The 22,300-nt window shown below is 35.9% G+C and overlaps 1 protein-coding gene across 1 annotated transcript in view; it reads right to left on the bottom strand.

Moving 5' to 3' along the window:
- LOC102471422 (BCL-6 corepressor-like) overlaps nt 1–22,300 on the bottom strand; it is a 101,249-nt gene that overhangs the window by 20,303 nt on the left and 58,646 nt on the right. Inside the window, exon 6 of the mRNA XM_014589197.1 lies at nt 21,421–21,587. Within this exon, the coding sequence (XP_014444683.1) occupies nt 21,421–21,587 (167 nt within the window). The remainder of the gene's footprint in view (nt 1–21,420; nt 21,588–22,300) is intronic.

The following is a 22,300-nucleotide window of genomic DNA, read 5'->3' as shown; positions in this document are numbered from 1 at the left end:
ATGACATTTAGGATTAGGTTATTTCATTTCCATGTATTTGTGTATTTTTGAGTAATTGATATCAAGTTTAATTCCACCATGTTCAGGGAAGACGTTCAATATAATGTCTATTCCTCTGAATCTATAAAGGCTGGTTTGTAGCCTATAATGTGTTGAATCTTCGAGAAGGTACCATGCATGGGTGGGTAAATGTATATTTTGTGGGTTTTGGGTGGAAAGTTACATACTTGTCTGTTAAGTACATCTGATTTATGGTAATATATAGGTCCTGAATTTCTTTGCTTAATTTTTGTCTTTTTGTTCTGTCTAAGGAGGTAATGGGGTGTTCAGACCCCCAACAATAAGTGTACTGTAGTCTATCTCTCCTTTAGATCCAGCAGTCTTTCTTTCACATATGTCCATGCTTTGGAATTGGGTGCAAATATATATATATACACATATATATATATACACACACACACACATATATATATGTATTTGTATATATATATAAATAAATATATGTCTGTGTATATGTGTGTATATATATATACACACACATGCATATATATATATACATACATATGCATACATATGAATATATTCATATTAACATTGAATATATTTCCCCATTCTCTCCTTGCTTGTATATTTTCTGATATATTTAAAATATCTTCTTAATTAGCCCTTTTACTATTATAAAATGCCCTTGTCTCTTACACTTTTAGTCTTAAAGTCTATTTTGTCTGAAATCAGTATCATAAGTCTTGTTCTTCTTTTTTTCCTCATGTATGGAATATCTTCTTTCTAGTCCTCAATTTCCATCTATACAAGTCTATATCTATTTATGAGATAGGTTTCTTATAGGCAGCAAATGGAGGGTTCCTGTGTTTCTATCCATTCAGTTAGACACATCTTACACTTTTAGTCTTAAAGTCTATTTTGTCTGAAATCAGTATCATAAGTCTTGTTCTTCTTTTTTTCCTCATGTATGGAATATCTTCTTTCTAGTCCTCAATTTCCATCTATACAAGTCTATATCTATTTATGAGATAGGTTTCTTATAGGCAGCAAATGGAGGGTTCCTGTGTTTCTATCCATTCAGTTAGACACATTCTGTAATTTGGATCATTTAACCACAGTACTCTCTTCAGTACTTTGGGACCAGCAGGTGGTGTGGTGGTTAAGGTGCTGGACACTCCCACATAGCCGACAATGGTTCGAATACTGGACCTGGTAGTTTGCATTCTCACTTTCCTCTATCTCGCTCTGTGTATCTCTCTCTGGTCAAATTAAAATAAATGATGAATAAATAAAATTAAATAAATCATTATTTTAAAAAATCTGATCAGGTTTTGTTTATCTTAGAGTGTTTTTTATCTTTCCTTCCCACATGAAGTATAATCTTGCTGGTTATACTAATCTTGCTTGAACCCGTTTTTCCTTTAATATTTAATATATTTCCCCATTCTCTGCTTGCTTGTATTGTTTCTAATGGGAGGTCCAGTGTTAGCTTCATGACATAATCTTTGTAAATAACCGTATGTTTCTCTCCTGCCAGTTTTAGTATCTTGTCTTTGTAGGTAGTTTTGGCCAACCTTGCTATGATGTTCTGTGAAAAGGGTCTTCTTGTGTATATTGTATTTGAATTTTTTTTTTTTGTATTTCTTAAGTATAAATGTTTTAGTGCTTTTCTAAACTTGCAAAGTTTTCTTCCAGGATTTCATGGAATAGGTTACCAATGTCCTTATTAGTTTCTTTGCCTTCCAGGATACCATTATTCAGATATTAGGGCATTTAAAGTTATCAAGTAGTTTTCATGTTTTTTAGGGTTTTTTTTTTTCAGTCTTTTGATGATTTTTTTTTCTAGGTCAGAAATTTTGCTTTCTTCTTCTGAGATTTGATCTTCTGCGTGATTTAATCTGCTTTTAATACATTCAAGAGGAACTTTTGATTTCCTGTATTGCAGCTTTTATTGCTATCAGCTCTATTTGAGTCTTTTTTATAGAGTCTAATTTTGCTTTCATATCGTAGAAGGACTTACTCATCTCCTAGAGTTCAAAACCTCTTTTCTCTTGCACTTCAAAAAGTTTTGTTGCCATAGGTATGCTAAACTTTTTTTTCTGACATTTAAGAAAGATATTGTAATTTTTCCTCACTTGGAGACAAGTTACTGTGTTCTTTTTGGGGACATAATTCTTGGTTCTCAAGGATGAAGCTTTTTTCTGATTTTTAGTCTTTTCTTACTGTAGCCATTTTGGGCTTTTAAAGAAGGTTTCTGTAACTGAAATCCTTTGTTTCTCTTAACTGGGATATATTTCTGGGCTAAATTCTTCCTTCTACTCTGTTTTTCAACATGGTAACCACAGGCAGAAATTTGAAATCAGATTTATTAAGAGTAGTTTCTCTCATTTTGCAATAGGTACAGTGGGTGAATGGAGATTTCTCTGAGCCTCACAGTTTTCATATGTTTGGCTACATGAAACTTGATCTGTCTTTTCTAACTTTTATAGTATGGAAGAACAGGGGACTGGCAGAGGGCTTCACAGTAGTGATGCTGGGCCCGCAAAGGACAGCGCAAGCCTGAGATGGTGATGCTTGAGAAAACTCTATCTTCCCCTTGCTTTTCTGGTCTGGAAGAAGGGGACTGGCTGGGGACTTCACAGCAGTAATACTGGGCCCAGAAAGGAATAGCACACACTTGAGGGCCCGCAAAGGACAGCGCAAGCCTGAGATGGTGATGCGGTGGACATAATATATCCACTGTAGGGACTATATTTGACCTAATTCTCAAATAAAAATCTTTCTCTAGCCAAAGCCTAAGAAGGAGCATAGAAAAAAAAATCTTTTAAAGTATTTCAATTTTGACAAACTATATAAAGATAACATGCATTAAAATAAAGTACTCACCACATGGAAATCCATATTAGAAACAATTGTAACCTGGTTTAAAAGTATGCCCATTCCATTTAGAAAATTGATTTAAGCGTACAGATAAATGATTAAGGTTGATCTGGAAACCTGACTTCCAGGACCTTTTAGAGATTAGTAATCAACCTTGGATGCAGAACTAGTGTCACCAGAGTGAGTTCTTATGCATATACAAAGTTTTTACAGTCATGTCCAGTAAGGAATTATACTCTGCCCACAGTCCCATCCTGAGGGAATATGTGGAAGAAAAAAAAATACATTTTAGTTATTTATTTTCATTACTAACAGGAAAATTAATTCCCAGCTTACTAAAAGCCACCATATTCATATACCCAGGAAGATACGCAAACTTACACTTAGGTATCTGACCAAAAACTGAAGTCAAGGAAATGGTAGATATGTGAATAAGGATGGAAGACTTGTAGGCCAACATATAAGAATATACACACACATTATATAATATATATATACATATACATATATATAATTTATATAAATATATATGTGTGTGTGTGTGTGTGTGTGTGTATAATGATTTGAAGAACCAGCAGATGATGTAATGGTATATTGCTATATTGCTGAACTCCACATGGTCAAATGTGATTCAAGACTCAAACCTGATGTCTTCAAACTCATGCTGAGGCTTGTGTGCGTGCATGCTCAAAATGCTGAGAGGAGATGGAGGAACGACTGTGGCATGACCATCCTCCCTGGGGGTGATTTCTTTTGTTTCTCTCTGTGTCTTTCTTGACATTAAAATACAATGATGTAGTTCCCAGGAAGACATATACATACACATACACATGTACACATCAGTGACCTATAAATATAATCAATCCAACAAAATTAACTAGAGTTAGAATCTCTGGATCTTTTGAAAAATTGTTCTAAGAAATCAGAGTATGGTAAGAACCGTTCTAAGAAGTAACATGCAATAAGAGGCTGATATGAACATGTTACTGATTTTGCTACCTTAAAGTTGTAGTATACTGTAGATAATATAAATTTACTGTATTAACCATTTTTAAGTGTTTGCATGTTTGGTTCACTCATTAATTATATCACATTACTGTACAACTGATCTTTTTTCTTTATTTTGCTATAGGGTGTGTGCACAAGCAAGAAACAGGGAGAAAGATACAGACAGGGAAATTGAGAAATCAATCCCCAGGAAAGATGACCATGCTGCAATTCCTTCCCTTCCATCCTAATGGGAATTTGGGCCCACATCTACATGTGCCTTCTATGGTTTTCATGCCAACAGGTCTGGGACTCAAATCATAGCCAGTCATGTGGGGGTCCACAGTCTTTAGTACTGCACCACCTGCTGGATCCATTTTGCAACTATCATTATCATCTATTCACAAAATTTTAAACGGCGTCTGTAACCACTAAATAATAAAGCCATCACCCTCTCCTGACAACCCCCAGTGATTAATCTTTTTACTTTCTGTCTCAGATTTTTTAAATTTGTGATAGAGCATATGTGTGCACATAAAACAGAAATGAAGAGAGACGAGAAACATTAGTAACTTGTACAGGGCCTCATCATGCTGCCACCCCATTCCTGCAGACCTCCAGTCCATCAGATCTTGGGCACTTGTGCACACATGAAGGTTTTAGAGTGACTGAGCTGGGAACTTAATCTATAGTCACCAGGTGGGGACCAGCTTTCTTTGAGCAGCACAGTATTATAACACCACAGATCCCACTCACATGATTTGGACTTCACTCAGCACTTCATGTGAGTGGAAACATGTAATATATCTTTTTATGATTGGTTGGCTTTACTTAACATAATGTCTTCAAAGTTTGTTCATATTATAGCATGTGTCAGAATTCCTTTTTAAGTCTTAAAAATATTCCTTTATATTGGGTTGTCGGAAAAGTCATGACACATTTTTGCACAAAAGAAATAGGACAGATACTTTCATTTCATGACTTTTCTGACAACCATATAGTTTTAAGTCAAATCTGTTCATCTGAAGAACAGACTCAATAGACATTAAGATGATTATTTTAAAATATTTGTTACAGAATTTATAGATCTCTTTGTTCTCTAAGTTTATTTAGTACAGATTTATTTGACTGGACATTTATTTCACTGGGTTATATATCACTAGTTTTTACTTCTTGGTTGGTTACCTTCTTTCAATTATTTTGGGTATGTTAATAAAAAGTGAGGCTGACAAAGGATCACAGGTAGTTCTTTTTTTTTTTTTTAAGTAATTACTTTATTTAACATCATTTATTTATTTATTTTTAATTTGACCAGAGAGTGACACATTTTATGGACATGTGGATTGGTTCCATGTCTTAGCAATCATAAATAATGCCACAATACACACTGATGTGCAAGCACTTTTTCAGTTGAGCATTCTCCTGTCCTTTGGGTAGATAGTCAGAAGAGAGATTTCTGGATCATATGGTGATTACATTTGTAGATCTTTGAGGAACCTCCATATTGTTTTCCACAGTGGTTGGACCAATTTACATTCCCACCAACAGTATAGGAGATTTCCCCTTCACCACAACCCTGCTAACAATTATTATTGTATTTTTAGTATTCACCATTCTGACAGTGGTTTAGTATCTAATTGTGATTTTAATCTACATCTGCATTATGAGAAACTATGTTGAGTACTCTGCCATATGATTTTTGGCTGTTTGTATGTCTTCCTTGGAGATATTTTTGTTTAGCTAATTTTTCCATTTTTTAAATTGGGTTAATCATGTTTTTTCAGTGAAACGCTTGCATTTTCTGTGTATTCTGGTTATCAGTCCCCTATCTGAGACAGTTTACATAATTTTTCTCCCATTCTGAGGATTGTTGATTCATACCAATTAATGTGTTCTTTGGTGTGCAGAAACTTCATCTGATATAATCCCACTTGTCTGTTTTAGGGATTACTGTTTGTGCTTTGGGAGTCTTACTTAAGAATTCCTTGCTTACACAAATGTGTCCCAATGTTTTCCTAGTGTTTTCCACCTGAAGTTTTAAAGTTTGAGGTCAAATGATCATATTTTAACAAAAGCTTACAAGGGAAAAACAAAGACAAAAACAAAACAGAAATGCAGCATGTGAAACAAATGTCTGGTCTATATTAATTAGCTTTATATAGAAAAATAAATCTACAAACTGTCTAACAATTATTTTATTTTATTAATTATTATTTGTACATTCCATCACCATACATTATTTAGACTGTGAAGAGACTTTACCCAGCATGATTTGCACCTCAGTCCAGTCTAGTTGGGACTATTATATACATCCTCATCAACACGTAATAAACCTTTACTGTGTCCCAAAAGTATCTTACTTCTAAAATAATCATCTTAAAAGTGCCTGTTGAGTTGAGAAATGTAAGTTTAACAAATCACACATATGTATGCATGTACACACACACACACACACACACAATCTATCTATATATATTAACTCCAAAGCACTCACGTTATATCTAAAAGCGCATGCAAGCTAAAGGTGAAAGGAGGAAAAAAATGTATCCAAATATTTAATCAGACAAAGTTGATTATAAGTCAAAAACTTTCCCAAATGACAATTTATATCATTATCTAGATCTAAATATCGATAAAGTCCAGCAACATAACTATTATGCCATCTACTGGTGCCAGGAAACCATAAAACTACTAATAGCTTACCATTAACCTAAAGCCTCACGAATAATAACATCAATGAGCAATTAATTATGTTTCATGTGCAGATGTGTTACTGAGTGTCAGAAGAGCAAAACATATTTTTTCATGCAAAAATAAATCATGACTTTTCTGACCCCCTAATTTATACTGGGATGTCCAGTTTTCCTAGAACCACTTGTAGAAAAGACTACCTTTTCTCTTCTGAATTTTCTTGTACACTCAAATACAAACAAAAACAAACAAACAAACAAACAAACAAACAAACTGGTTGTGTGTGACTTGATTTACTTCTAGATTTTCTACTGTATTTAACTGGCCTATGTGACTGTTTTTATGTTAATACCATGCAGTTTTTTTCTAATTATGATTTTGTATATGTTAAAGTCAGGTGGTAAGATAACTTCAACTTGTATAGCATATCTTTGGTGTTACATTTGATTCCAGGCAAATTTTATGATTGGTTTTACTATTTAAGTAAAGAATCTTACTAAAATTCTATTTATTTATTTACTTATTTTTCATTTTCAATAACTGTGTATCATTACAACATACCAAATAAATTTTCTCATCGTGAATACATTGTATATTGATTCAGTCAAATATATTACCAGACATACTCTTATCAACAGATAAAATTTTCCACTTTTGTGTTCCTTCAATGTTTTGCTTTTTTTTTTCTCCTTGATTCCTTCTCTTTCACCTTTCCCCATTTTCCACAATTCTCCTGCACTATCTCTAGTATCACCCTTGCTTTCCCTGTTTTTATATCTTCCTGTCTCAGTTTCTGCCACAGAGTGCCATCATCATGGAGAACAATATGAAGGATCTTCAAAGACCTACAAAGACATATAGTAATATGATTCAGCAATTCCACTCCTGAGTATCTATCCAAAGGATAGGAAATCACACATTTGGACAAACTCTTCAACATTTTAATAGAGAATAAGTGGAGTTTATAGGCCAGTTTGGGCAGGGTCAACACTTTAGCTATGTTAAAGCTGAGAGATGTCTTTCTTCTTTGTGTCAGTGTCTTCCAGTTTCTTAATTTCATGACAAAAATATCTTAATTTTTTATTTTTAGTATTATTTACTGAAGAGTAGGTGTGTTGGCCAGTGAGACAGAGAGAGGGAAGGCTGAGATGAGCGCTAGGAGGGTCATCCATGCAGCAATCCTTCTCCTCCTAGTATTTTGGGAAAATCACACATGCCTGAGTGATTTTCAAGTTGCCAGGTCCAGGACTCAAACCATAGTCAGTCATGTGAGAATCCAGCGCCTTAACCACCTTGCCACCTGCTGGTCCCTTTGAAACATTTATTAAAAAAAAAGATGAAAATAATATTCATAATAAAGATATTTTACTATTTTGCTTGGATTTCTTCACAGACTTGTGTGGTATTATAAGTAGAATTGAATTTTTCATGTGTGTAGGTTTTTGTATGTTGATTATGCATCCTGAAACTATACTAGATTTATACTTTTAAACTTTTTCTGATAGAGCCTCTCTCCCTCTTTTTCTCCCTTCTTTTCTCTTTCTATCCCTCCCTCCTTTCTGCCCTTTCTTTTCTCTCCTTCCTTTCCCTCTTCCCTTCCTTTTTTGAGAGTTTTTGCACTTGCCAGAGAGATAGAGAGGGATAAAGTGAGAAATCACTCCCCTATGCTGCAACATCTTCTCCTCCATTCTCCTCTCGAAACAAATGACCCACCTGGTGTGGATTTCAAGCCACCAGGCCCAGAACTTGAACCACGGTCAACGATGTAGAGGGCCTGCTAGCACCTTAACAACTATGTCATCTGCTAAACCTCGTTTTTAAAAAAAAAAATTATCTATATAATTATGTTATTTGAAAACAGAGACAATATAATTTCTTTCTTTCCAATTTTAACATTCTTTATTTCACTTCTTGACTGGTAAGACAATGACTCCAAGTGTTATTCTGAATAGAAATTGAAAAAGTAGACCTTCTTATCTTGTTCTAGTTTTGAGAGAAAAACATTCTTACTTTCCCCCACTGCTGTGAATTTTTCATATACTGCCATTATGATGTTAGAGTGTAAAAGTATGAAGAGCAACTGTGGACACTACAGGTAGTGTGGAAGGAGGGTTGGCAATGGAGGAGGTGAGAGGAAGAGAAACAAGGGAGAAAAGAAGTAACAACACATTTAATATAAAGATGAAAAATTATCTGTTGAGGATAATGTGTCTTCGATTTGACTAATATGCAGTGTACAATGTATTCATGTTGGGAAAATCATTTTGTATCCTGTAAAGGTGTACACAAAAATTAAATTAAAAAAAATAAATGTACTTTTTACACCTATTATATTGACAGACTGAATCATAAAGTAATGTGTTTTACCAAATTTTTTTTCTGTCTCAGTTAATAACATATGATTTTTATATTTCCCTCTGTTAATGCGGTATATTATATTCATTGTTTTGCATATGTTGAACCAATATATACATTCCTGAGATGAAGCCTATTTGGTCATAGTGTAGAATCTTTCCTTTTTTTAAATTTATTTATTTTATATTCATTCATTGAGCATCATCATCACAGCATACAAAATGTGATTTGCCATCAAGAATATACTGTATAGTGGCTTAATCATACATGTTATCACCAACAAATGATTTTTCATTTATTTTTTCATACATATATGTGTGTGTAGATAGACAGATCCCCATTTCTCACCCTCCACCATTTCCCACCCTCTTTCCACACTGTCTCTGATATCTTCAGTAGGTTTCCTTTCCTTTTTCGTCCCACATTTTGTTGATTCACAAAATAATCTTAATCAACCTAACTATTTTCAATAGTAAGTTCAGCAGATATATACATATCTGTGAACACATGTCTGACTTTAGGCATGAAATTCTGAGTAGAGTGAAGAATATATTTTAAAGTAGCACCTAGCTGATGCTGTATACCTTACTCCAATCATTAAACAGGTAATTTTTAATGTTTGTTTTACAATTAAAAAAAAGCCATTTTAGCTTTAATACACCCAGAAGATTGAATCTCACATGTAGAAAACAAAAATCACTGGGCTAAGAAATCCACTATAAACACTGAGAAAATAGCCCAACAAAATGAGAATAATATATCAGCAATACTATATGCCATTAAGCCCCCAAACATCTGTATAATGGGTATCCCAGAAGAGCAAGAGAATAATAAGGGCTTTGATTATCTATTCCATGAAATCCCGGAAGAAAATTTTTCAAACCTAGAGAGGCATTCAAAAATCCAGTCCCAAGAAATAAAAAGGACCACAAACAGAATCAACCTAAGTAGATCTTCTTCAAGACACATTATTGACAGATTGACCAAAACTACACATAAAGACAAGACACTAAGATTGGCAATAGAAAAATATGAAGTTACCTACAAAGGATATGCTATTTGGGCTATGACAGAACTTATCTTTAACACAGGTAAAAGTCTGATCCTGACCAAAGTGATCTATAAATTCTACTTATTCTCTATTAAAATTTCAAGGAGTTTTTCCAAATGAGGGGGTTTTCCTATTCTTTGGGTAGATACCCAGGAGTGAAATTGCTGAATCATATAATAGTTCAATTTGCAGTTCTTTGAGGAATTTTTATATTGTTCTCCATGGCGGCAGTACTAATTTGCATTGCCCCCTTAATATATACCCAATATTGGCACTCTGTGGCAGAAAGTGAAAGACAGGAAGATATAAAAGCATGGAAAACAATGGTAATATTACAGATAATGAAAGAGAACAGTGGAAAATGGGAAGAGGTGAAAAGGAGGGAATTAAGGGGCAAAGAAAAAAGCAAAACATTTAAGAAACAAACAAAAAAGAGAACATTATCTGTTGATAAAAATGGAAAATTATCTGTTGATTATTTTGCCCAGTAATATATTTGATTGAACCAATATACAATGTATTAATGATGAGAAAATTTATTTGGTATGCTGTAGTTATTTAAATTCTTTCAGGTTTTGTTTATCTGAGAATGTTCTTGTCTTTCCTTCCCATATGAAGGATAATTTACCAGGAACACAATTTTTCATAGAAATTGTTTTTCCCTTAACACTTTCAATATATTTTCTCATTCTTTAAGTGCTTAAATTGTTTCCGTGAAAGGTTTTCTACCTTTATTGTGTTATAGATTTGGAGCACACACACATGTGCCCTGTGTGATTTACAAGCTGATCTGAATTGTAATCAGCCATATCGCAGTCCAGTGCTTTAACCACCACTGGTGGCCCCAGTTCTCTTCATTTTTAATAGTTATTTTTCTTTTAGAAGATTTGGACCACTTCAAAGCTGTATGATCAAACTCAGAAATTCTTTCATGTGCATGGTAACCTGATGCTGATGGTCTCTAGAGAAATTTAATTTCCAGTATTATGTTATTTATACACAGTATTTCATTTTGATGGTTTTAAAAAAAAACTCTCTCTCAGGGGCCAAAAGGGGTCTAAAGGTTTATGTGTTGGACTCCCATGTGTTTGACTGTGGTTCAAGTCACAGACTTGGCGGCTTGAAACTAATACTGGGTGTGTATGTGTGTATGTCCAAAATCCTGAGAGGAATGGAGAAGGGACTGCGGGATGGTCATTTCTCTGAGAGGACAATTTCTTGGTTTCTCTTTCTCTCTGTCTCTCCACAGAGAATATGCCCTATAGCAATCATCTCTCTAAAAAAAAAAAAATCTATGTACCACAACTCTTTTCTGTATCTTAAATTGTCTTTCTCATATCTGAAATCTGTTTATGTTCTCTCATATGTAATTCAGTTTTGCTACTGTTGATATTCTATAATGCATTTCCAATACTGTTGTTATTTCCTGCATTTTGTCTGTGTTTTTCTGTAGGTAGCATGTTCCTTTAAAGGAAAGCTATTTCTTTCTTTTTTATTGTTTTTAATTTCTCAGGTTTCTTGACTTTTTAAAGCATCTAATAGAATGTTTTTCTACTGAATTTCTGGATTAGATTTTATAGTGGCAGTGTTTTATTATATTTAATGTTTTCACTTAAGCCTTTATTTATTGAAGATTTTGGGTACTTTCAGAGACACCAATGGGCACACTATGGATTTTTAGACTAGCACCCAATCTCTTTAGCACCCAAAAATCTGTATTAGTGTTCTCCTACAGCAGAGGTCAATTCCTTTGAACTAATAGTGCCTTTCTAACCTGTATAGTGGTTTTCTGAGATATTGGACCCTGTGTAGTTCTCTTCTAGAGGAGGTAGTTGGGTAAAAATATCAGCTGAAAATAATTAATGACCTTTGAATAGGCCACAAATAGGAAAGATTAAGGTTTTGGTTAAAAAGTTGTGATGTAAAGGATGGTTAATTTGTTAAAGAATTACTTATGTAATTCTGTTATTCTTTTTTATTTTTTAGTGGTTTTTAACATTTGATTTATTCAATGAAAAACACAAATTGTTTCATTTTTCTCTTTCCTATTTTCCGGGTTACATTAAGTTAATATCAATTTTGCTAATAACATCTTACAGTTATGACTCTGTGTGTGTGTGTGTGTGTGTGTGTGTGTGTGTGTGTTTCCTTTCTTTTTATTTTTTGGAGAGATTTTTGCTATAGGGCATGTGTGCTCACCAGAAAGACAGAGGCAGAAACAGACACAGAAAGCAAGAAATCACTGCCTGTGGGAATGGCCACACCGCAATCCTTTCTCCTTCATTCTCCTCTTGGGAACTTGGGCATGCATGCACATATGTCTGGCATGTGTTTAGTCCACTGGGTCCAGGACTTGAACCACGGTCGACTACTTGGAAGTCCAGCAACATAACTGTTATGATAACTGCTATAACCCAACTATTTGCATTTTTAATGAAATATAGGAGTTTTATTTTTAAAATTTTTTGGAGAGGTTTATACAGGTTTTGTAACATGTTCTCATGTAAATTTTTCCTTAGTCTCAACCTCACTTCAAGTCTATTGTAAACTTTTTGATAAAAATTGTAATACTAAAATTTTTGCAGTTTAAAACATAATTTTATACATTTAATCATGCTACATCACTCCACTTATAAGCTGAATTTACTCCACCTAAGTACACTTTACACCAGTCCAGTTGAGGATGCCATTTACATGCAAGGTCTGGATAAAGCAGTAGTCATCTGCTCTAGTGGCTTTTTGTCTCCAGAGCTACAGTACACCTCTGCAGGAGGTTTATGAAGTGGTGGTGATTAGTACAGAAGGGAGCTAAGTCCTTTCACAAAGATGGAAAGTTGATTAAAAATGTTCAGTGCCATTTTGCAGCTCTGAGGACTGGAGCTGCCACATGACTACATAGTGGAGCTGGGACTACAGAAGTCTGTCTAGGGAGGCCCCATTGCCTGAAATGCCTATCTTCATGAGATATGTGCATATTCAGCAGTAGAAGCTCTGTAGGTTTGCTTGCCTCTCTGTGTCTTTGAAGGAAAAGAGGAGGACTGAAGCTGTTAAATATCTGAAGGATAAGAGGATGTGGTTAAACTGTGAGTCTTTCTTTGCTTCACCCTGCACATCCCTGGCATGTCTGCAGGTTTGTCAGCCTTTACAAGTCTGCATGTTGAGAAAGGTGCTGGAGCTGTGGTCCACTGGGAGCTATACACATTGTCCTGTAGGCTCTGTGGTTGGATTGCAGGTAGGAGGACACCATGTATGTTTTCCAACTTTGTGAGAGTGGAGATCCCCATCACCCTCCTCTTTGTCCATTGCCCTTACCATTCTTCCACTCTCTCATATTTAAGAAAGTTCAGACAAGTTGTTCTACAAAAGGAAAAAGGTATAGAGAGTTTCTCTTGATGTCCAGGGAAGGGGAAAAGAAGGTACTTTTGGGTGTTCAAAGGCCAAAAGTGTTTGGTAAAGAGAAGGTACTTCAGCATTATTCCTGGACCATCAGAGTTCTGCAGCTTCCCAAGATAAACTACAAGTTTATTGTCCATTTTGGTGTTCTTCTGTCATTAGGAAGCACTAGTTTCAGGTAAAAGCTGGAAATTTACTGCTTACCTCCTCCAAACTGTGGGAGACTTCAGTGGCCTCTGGCTCTTACCTGAGTTCAAATAATTGAACTTTCTTCTTCCATTTGAGATTCAGCATACTTAAAATGCTGTTCAATACTACTGTATTTTAGTTGGTCTCACCTAACATCTCTGCTCCAGGTATAGCCACCTGTCCAATTTTATTTTGAATTTTCCTACCCAAGACATACCATCATGGCTATTCAGATTCAATCGTCTTCAATGTTTTTTTAATTTTTTTATTTATTTAAGAATGTGTTGATTTCTCTCTTGTATTGAAGGATTTTACCCAATTTAGGAGAGACATAGCTCACTGAACCTATTACCAAGCCCTACACACATATTTGTATCCTCACCCAGGAAACCACGGCCTGCCTAAATCTTAGTGAGTTCTTGAGCCTGAAGGCACTTATTATTTATCTTTTTACTTCTTACATTTAAATAGATTTTTACAGCATACTAAATGTGCTTCCCAGGCATGAATTTATTGCATATTAGTCTAGTCAGAAACATTACCTTACATGTTACCATCAATAGGTAATCTTTAATCTTTTAGTCCATTAAATGTTTTGCCAGTTTTACTTCTTGATTCTCTTCCTCCTGTGCCCCGTAGTCCACCTGCTTCCCACATTGTTCCTAGCATCCACAGTTGTTCTTCCTGTTTCTATACTTTTCAATTTTTGAGTTTGTGCTATAAATTGCAGATATTTGGTATATGTTAAGTGGGCATATACTCCCTTTCATATTCTGGCTTATATTACTTAATATTAAATCTTTCCTATTTGTCCACTTAGTATCAAAAGTGTGTCTCATAGTATTTTATGGCTATCCATGATTCCATAGGATATATCAGGTACTTATCTTTGAAAGCACACATTACTGGACCAATTTGTGGCACTTTGGTTAAGGAGTCTGATCATGCAGTTTGAGTCCTGGACCAATCATGGTGTGACCAGTCACACAACAATGTGACCTGCACACTGCAATTACAGTGGGGAGGTGTCTCATTTTCTTTCTGCCTCTTTGTGTGTGTGTGTGTGTGTGTGTGTGTGTGTGTGTGTGTGTGCGTCTGAAAAGAGCATGTGCCCTCTGGGAAAAAAATTTAAAATTTAAAAAACAAACTCTAGCATGCTACTGAATGGTACCACTTACAAGGTTCATTATGCAAAGATCTGACAGTGCCTTCCCTTTACTTCCCTACAAAAATTGGTCATAAACTGCCTACAGAGTAAGACTTGTGACATTGGTACCAACAGATGGCATAATGGTTACGTTGTATAATTCCCAAGTAATTGACCATAGTTTCAGTCCCAGACCTGGTGGCTTAAAAACTCATACACGTGTGCATTCATGCCCAAAATCTAACAGGAGAAGAGAAGAGAAATGATCAAGGTGTAACCATACCTTTTAGGAGGTGATGTCTCACTTTGTCTCTCTGCCTCTCTCTGGTGAGCACATCTGGCTGAGAGCACAATCTCACTCAAAAAAAAAGTGACATGAATCACTGACATGGGTTAGGTTACTGTGATTTTCTAATGTATTCCGAATATACAATCATGTGTCACTTAACAATGGGGATACAATCTGAAAAAGTCAATTGTTAGGCAATTTTGTCCTGGTGTAAATATTCAAGAGGATGCACAAACCTAGATGATACAGTATTCTACACACATAGGCTATGTGGTACAACCTATTGCTTGCTGTTGTATATGTTTTCTGTCATTGATCAAAACATCATTTTGTAGCATGTGATTGTGTACACTCACAACTTCCTGGCTGCCATTGTTGCTAATGTGAATCCCTTCTATGTGATTAATTACTTCTCTCTGCTGATTCAAGAGTTTCCATTTCTCTACATGTCCTTGGACCTGAGTCTCTTAGAAATTTAGGTTCTTTGGGATAAGTTTCAGTAAACTTCAGTGGGTTTCTCGGATATTTATATTTATGAATTTCATCATAAATGTAAGATTTCCTGCCAGAATTTATTTCTTCAAGTGATGGCTCTGTCCTTTCTGATGTTCTTTTCCTTCTGGTCACACACAAAATTTCATCTTCTTGATGATGTACACAGTTCCTGAAGGTTCTGTTATTTTTTTGTTTTTCTTTTTCAGAAGTTTTTGCCATAGGTCATACACACTTGCCAGAGAGAGAGAGATAGGGACAGTGAGAGGGGAAGTGAGGAATCACCTCCCCCCCATGGGAGAATGGCACCATGGTAATCCCTTCTCCTCTCGGGGATCTTGGTACATATACACACATGCCTGGCATGATTTTGAAGTGACTGGAACTAGGACTTGAACCATGGTTGGCCATAACAGAGTCTAGACATATAACCACTACCCATCTGCTAGCCCCAGGGCTATGTCTTTTACTCAGACTCAATCATTTTAATTGTTTTATTTTTTTAAATGTTTTCTGATTCTTTTGTCTGTTCAAATCTGCTTTGAATGCCTCAAGTAAAACATTCATTTAGTAAACTTTTTCAGCTCCAGGTGTTACTGTTTTTTTTTTTTCTCAACTTTGTCTATTTGTTCCTTTAAATATTTGAGCAACTTTAACACAAACTTTTCTTTACTTAAAGTATTTTTTCCAGAGCAAGCATGTACTTGCCAGAGAGAGAGATTAAAAGAGAGAGAAACTAAGAACTCCTAATGGGAGGAATGGGCACATTGCAATCTCTTCTCTTACATCTCTCCCTTTTCTTTGAATTTTGGACACAAGCAAAAGCACTCAGCCGATTTCTCAAGCCGGTTGGCCCAAGACTTGAACCACGTGGTTGGTCATGTGAGATTCAGCTACCTTAATCACTATTCCGTAGTATAGCTCCTACATTTAAAAATAATTTTTAAATTGACATATAATAGTTATGTATATATTGTACATGTAACATGTATAGGTTAAAGTGTGGTGTTTCAGTGCCTGAATTCAGTACTAAAGATATTCACTACCTCAAACAATTGCCATGACTTTTTTTGTGTATGTGTTTTGTTTTGTTTTTGAGTTTTGCTATATGGCATGTGTGGCCATCAGAAAGAGAGAAAGGGAAAGGGAGAGATGACAACCACTCCCTCCACCCCAGGGAGGATGGCCACACATAAATCTTTCTCCTCCATTCTCCTCAAGATATATTGGACACACATACACATCCACCTGGTGTGTATTTTAAGCCACTGGGTCTGGAACTTGAACTGCATAGTTGGCTATGTGTGATTCATCTACCTTACCCACCACATTACCAGCTGGCTCACTCCAGCCATCAATCTGATTTTAAATGTTGGTATAGTAAGTCTACCATTTGGAATATTCTGGCTTATATTACTTAATATTAAATCTTTCCTATTTGTCCACTTAGTATCAAAAGTGTGTCTCATAGTATTTTATGGCTATCCATGATTCCATAGGATATATCAGGTACTTATCTTTGAAAGCACACATTACTGGGCCAATTTGTGGCACTTTGGTTAAGGAGTCTGATCATGCAGTTTGAGTCCTGGACCAATCATGGTGTGACCAGTCACACAACAATGCGACCTACCCACTGCAATTACAGTGGGGATGTCTCATTTTCTTTCTGCCTCTTTGTGTGTGTGTGTGTGTGTGTGCGTCTGAAAAGAGCATGTGCCCTCTGGGAAAAAAATTTAAAATTTAAAAAACAAACTCTAGCATGCTACTGAATGGTACCACTTACAAGGTTCATTATGCAAAGATCTGACAGTGCCTTCCCTTTACTTCCCTACAAAAATTGGTCATAAACTGCCTACAGAGTAAGACTTGTGACATTGGTACCAACAGATGGCATAATGGTTACGTTGTATAATTCCCAAGTAATTGACCATAGTTTCAGTCCCAGACCTGGTGGCTTAAAAACTCATACACGTGTGCATTCATGCCCAAAATCTAACAGGAGAAGAGAAGAGAAATGATCAAGGTGTAACCATACCTTTTAGGAGGTGATGTCTCACTTTGTCTCTCTGCCTCTCTCTGGTGAGCACATCTGTCTGAGAGCACAATCTCACTCAAAAAAAAAGTGACATGAATCACTGACATGGGTTAGGTTACTGTGATTTTCTAATGTATTCCGAATATACAATCATGTGTCACTTAACAATGGGGATACAATCTGAAAAAGTCAATTGTTAGGCAATTTTGTCCTGGTGTAAATATTCAAGAGTATGCACAAACCTAGATGATACAGTATTCTACACACATAGGCTATGTGGTACAACCTATTGCTTGCTGTTGTATATGTTTTCTGTCATTGATCAAAACATCATTTTGTAGCATGTGATTGTGTACACTCACAACTTCCTGGCTGCCATTGTTGCTAATGTGAATCCCTTCTATGTGATTAATTACTTCTCTCTGCTGATTCAAGAGTTTCCATTTCTCTACATGTCCTTGGACCTGAGTCTCTTAGAAATTTAGGTTCTTTGGGATAAGTTTCAGTAAACTTCAGTGGGTTTCTCGGATATTTATATTTATGAATTTCATCATAAATGTAAGATTTCCTGCCAGAATTTATTTCTTCAAGTGATGGCTCTGTCCTTTCTGATGTTCTTTTCCTTCTGGTCACACACAAAATTTCATCTTCTTGATGATGTACACAGTTCCTGAAGGTTCTGTTATTTTTTTGTTTTTCTTTTTCAGAAGTTTTTGCCATAGGTCATACACACTTGCCAGAGAGAGAGAGATAGGGACAGTGAGAGGGGAAGTGAGGAATCACCTCCCCCCCATGGGAGAATGGCACCATGGTAATCCCTTCTCCTCTCGGGGATCTTGGCACATATACACACATGCCTGGCATGATTTTGAAGTGACTGGAACTAGGACTTGAACCATGGTTGGCCATAACAGAGTCTAGACATATAACCACTACCCATCTGCTAGCCCCAGGGCTATGTCTTTTACTCAGACTCAATCATTTTAATTGTTTTATTTTTTTAAATGTTTTCTGATTCTTTTGTCTGTTCAAATCTGCTTTGAATGCCTCAAGTAAAACATTCATTTAGTAAACTTTTTCAGCTCCAGGTGTTACTGTTTTTTTTTTTTTCTCAACTTTGTCTATTTGTTCCTTTAAATATTTGAGCAACTTTAACACAAACTTTTCTTTACTTAAAGTATTTTTTCCAGAGCAAGCATGTACTTGCCAGAGAGAGAGATTAAAAGAGAGAGAAACTAAGAACTCCTAATGGGAGGAATGGGCACATTGCAATCTCTTCTCTTACATCTCTCCCTTTTCTTTGAATTTTGGACACAAGCAAAAGCACTCAGCCGATTTCTCAAGCCGGTTGGCCCAAGACTTGAACCACGTGGTTGGTCATGTGAGATTCAGCTACCTTAATCACTATTCCGTAGTATAGCTCCTACATTTAAAAATAATTTTTAAATTGACATATAATAGTTATGTATATATTGTACATGTAACATGTATAGGTTAAAGTGTGGTGTTTCAGTGCCTGAATTCAGTACTAAAGATATTCACTACCTCAAACAATTGCCATGACTTTTTTTGTGTATGTGTTTTGTTTTGTTTTTGAGTTTTGCTATATGGCATGTGTGGCCATCAGAAAGAGAGAAAGGGAAAGGGAGAGATGACAACCACTCCCTCCACCCCAGGGAGGATGGCCACACATAAATCTTTCTCCTCCATTCTCCTCAAGATATATTGGACACACATACACATCCACCTGGTGTGTATTTTAAGCCACTGGGTCTGGAACTTGAACTGCATAGTTGGCTATGTGTGATTCATCTACCTTACCCACCACATTACCAGCTGGCTCACTCCAGCCATCAATCTGATTTTAAATGTTGGTATAGTAAGTCTACCATTTGGACTTTCTCAGAAACAATTTCCACTGAGTTATTTACTTTTGCCTCTGAATGGGACATACCCCTTTGTTTGTATGCCTTGTATGGTTTCTTTTGTTTTGTTTTGTTTTGGCTGAAAAGTGGACATCAGATTTGAAGCTTATAATGTGGTTTACAGGGTATCTTGGGTGAAGTTGTAGGTCTTTTGCAAGTCTATGACTTTCCTATAATCCCTCATATATGATGGTTCTTGTTCAGATTTTGATTTATTTATCCCAGCTTTGAGTATAATTGACAAATAAAACTTTCATATATTTAATATGTACACTATAATGTCTAGATATACTTACACATTTTGAAATGATTACCTCAATTAAGCTAATTTCCATACTAATTACCTCATGTAGTTAACATTTCTGTGTGCATTTGTGTGTGTGGTGAGAACATTAATAATCTAGTCTTACAAAATTTCATATTTTAAATACACATGATTATGATTGTGATTAACTACAGTCATCATGTTATACATTAGGTCTCCAGAATTTATTCATACTGCACATCTGAAATTTGGTAACTTATAACTAGCATTTCTATATATTCTTGTTACTTTGAAAGTCAATGACTTTATCATTCTGGCTTTCCAAAAAGAAAAAAGAATAAAAATGGGGGAAAAAAAGATAGCAGACTTATAAAACTTGTAGTCACTTCATTTAGAACTCTGCTTTAACAATAGCTGCCTGCTTCTAGCTCTGTACCTCCCATAATCAGAAACAACAATCAGTGATCAGGACACAGACTTCCAACATTTGGAAAAGAAGGTGTTTCTGGGGGCCACCCTGACTCCCAAAATCTGGCATAAGCTGCTTCAGGAATAAGTATATGGCTCCCTGCTGTGACAATAGAAATGAGGAGGATGCTAAGAGCTTGAATTGACTAAAATTAACTGTAATTTACGGTGCTATCTCTGTAAGTAACAAGAATTTCCATGGCTTTTATTGACTTCACAAATCCAAAATATGTATATCAGAAATTCTATCTTCATAATTATCAATTGGGTCACTGGAAAAGTCATGATGCATTTTACATAAAAATCAGAATAAATAAGTCATGACTTTTCCAACAGCCCAAAAGGTGGGTGCTACTCTGCCAATTTCTCCTTCATATCGTGAACTCTTAAAGTTTTATTTACTTAGACAGAATTGTCTAAATTTTCTAAAAGAGGTTTTGTCTTAGGGCACATGCACTAACAGAGACATAGAGAGACAGTGAGAGGGAAAGGGACAAGTAACCCACAGTGGGGATGGTTACACTGCCATAATCCCTTCTCACCTACTCTCCCTGGAACCTGGGCAAGCACACAAGCATGCGCACACACACACACACAAATATGTTCTTAACATGAGTTTTGAGCCACTGAATCTGGGACTTGAACTCTCCATATAGGAGCCCAGTGACATAACCACTATGCCATCTGCTGGACTCAAAAATTTTCTAAATTTATTTGAACAGATTTGTCATCAATATTGTGTTAGTCCACTATTGTGTTACTAACAGAAATATATGACACTGAATGATGTATAAAGAGTAGAGGTTTATTTGACTCACAGTTCTGGTGGCTAGAAAACTCAAAAGTCTGGAGCTGGCATCTGGCCAGCTAAGTCACAGTATATCTGACAGAAGTAGATACTTGCGGAGAGAGAGACCTGGGGATAGCCATCTTCATTTCATAACAATATTCTATTGCAGGAACTAACTCCTTCAGATAAAAGCTAGAACTTGCTTTGATATGAGACAATATTAAGGCATTCATTAGAATGATGCCTCCCTTAATCTAATCACAACATACTAGATCTTAGTTCTGAAATATCTCATCACCTCCTGCCACCATTATTTTGAGGATAATACTTTTTAAAAATCATAGAACTTTATTATAAAAATCACAGAAAAGAGTGCACTCATCTTTCCTCCATACCCTGAAAACTAATACACGCATTATATGCCATGCTATGCTGGCAAGCTGAGAAGACATAGTACCTTGTTCCATCCTGGGAACTGCAGTTGACATCAGCACCATACTTTAGAAGGTGTTGCACAATATGAAGCCATCCTCCTGCACAAGCTTCATGCAGGGCAGTGTAACCTGCATTGTCTCTATGATTCACATCACAAATCTTGTTCTCCAGGCAATACAAGACCAATTGCTATAGGGATAAAAAGAGAAACTCTGTAAGATCATGGCAAAATCAATGAAGATAAGTAGTGTTACAGTGCCTGTTTTCAAAGATACCCGCCCTCAATCAGTAAAAGCAACTGGGACCAGCAATTAGCGTAATGGCTATGTCACTGGACTCCCATGTTGTCGACCGCAGTTTGCATCCCAGACCTGGTGGCTTAAAACTCACGCCAGGCACATGTGCATGTGTGCCCAGGATCCCGAGAGGAGAATGGAGGAGAAGGGATTGTGGCGTGGCCATCCCCCCTGAGGGGGTGATTTCTCCCTTTCTGTCTTCTGTCTCTGTCTGTCTGGCGAGCGCAGGTTCCCTATAGCAAAAACCTCTCCAAAAAAAGAAGAAAAGAAAAGCAACTAAAGTTGGGCAGGCTGTGCTACCTTGTAAAGGGACAAATGTGTGGGTGAAACATTTGATGATGAGGACAGTAGAGTGTAGGTCTCTGCAGACTATGACTTTGTTTAAAACCTGACTCTATTTCTCTACCTTAATTATAACATTCAATGACCTCAACTTTCTAAACTCTGTAAAAACAAGAAAGAGGATACTTGCATAATCATGTTTATTATGAAATTATTCACAGTTGCTGAGACACAGAATAATACGAATGATCAATACAATACAAGAATAGATGAACAGATTGAAAAATGTGGCACATATATACTATGGAATACTCTTCAGCCATA

The sequence above is a fragment of the Tupaia chinensis genome, unplaced genomic scaffold (assembly GCF_000334495.1).
Source record: "Tupaia chinensis unplaced genomic scaffold, TupChi_1.0 Scaffold000337_1, whole genome shotgun sequence".
Lineage (NCBI taxonomy): Eukaryota > Metazoa > Chordata > Mammalia > Scandentia > Tupaiidae > Tupaia > Tupaia belangeri.
Note: the sequence above shows the minus strand (reverse complement) of the source record. Positions and strands in the feature narration are given on the sequence as shown.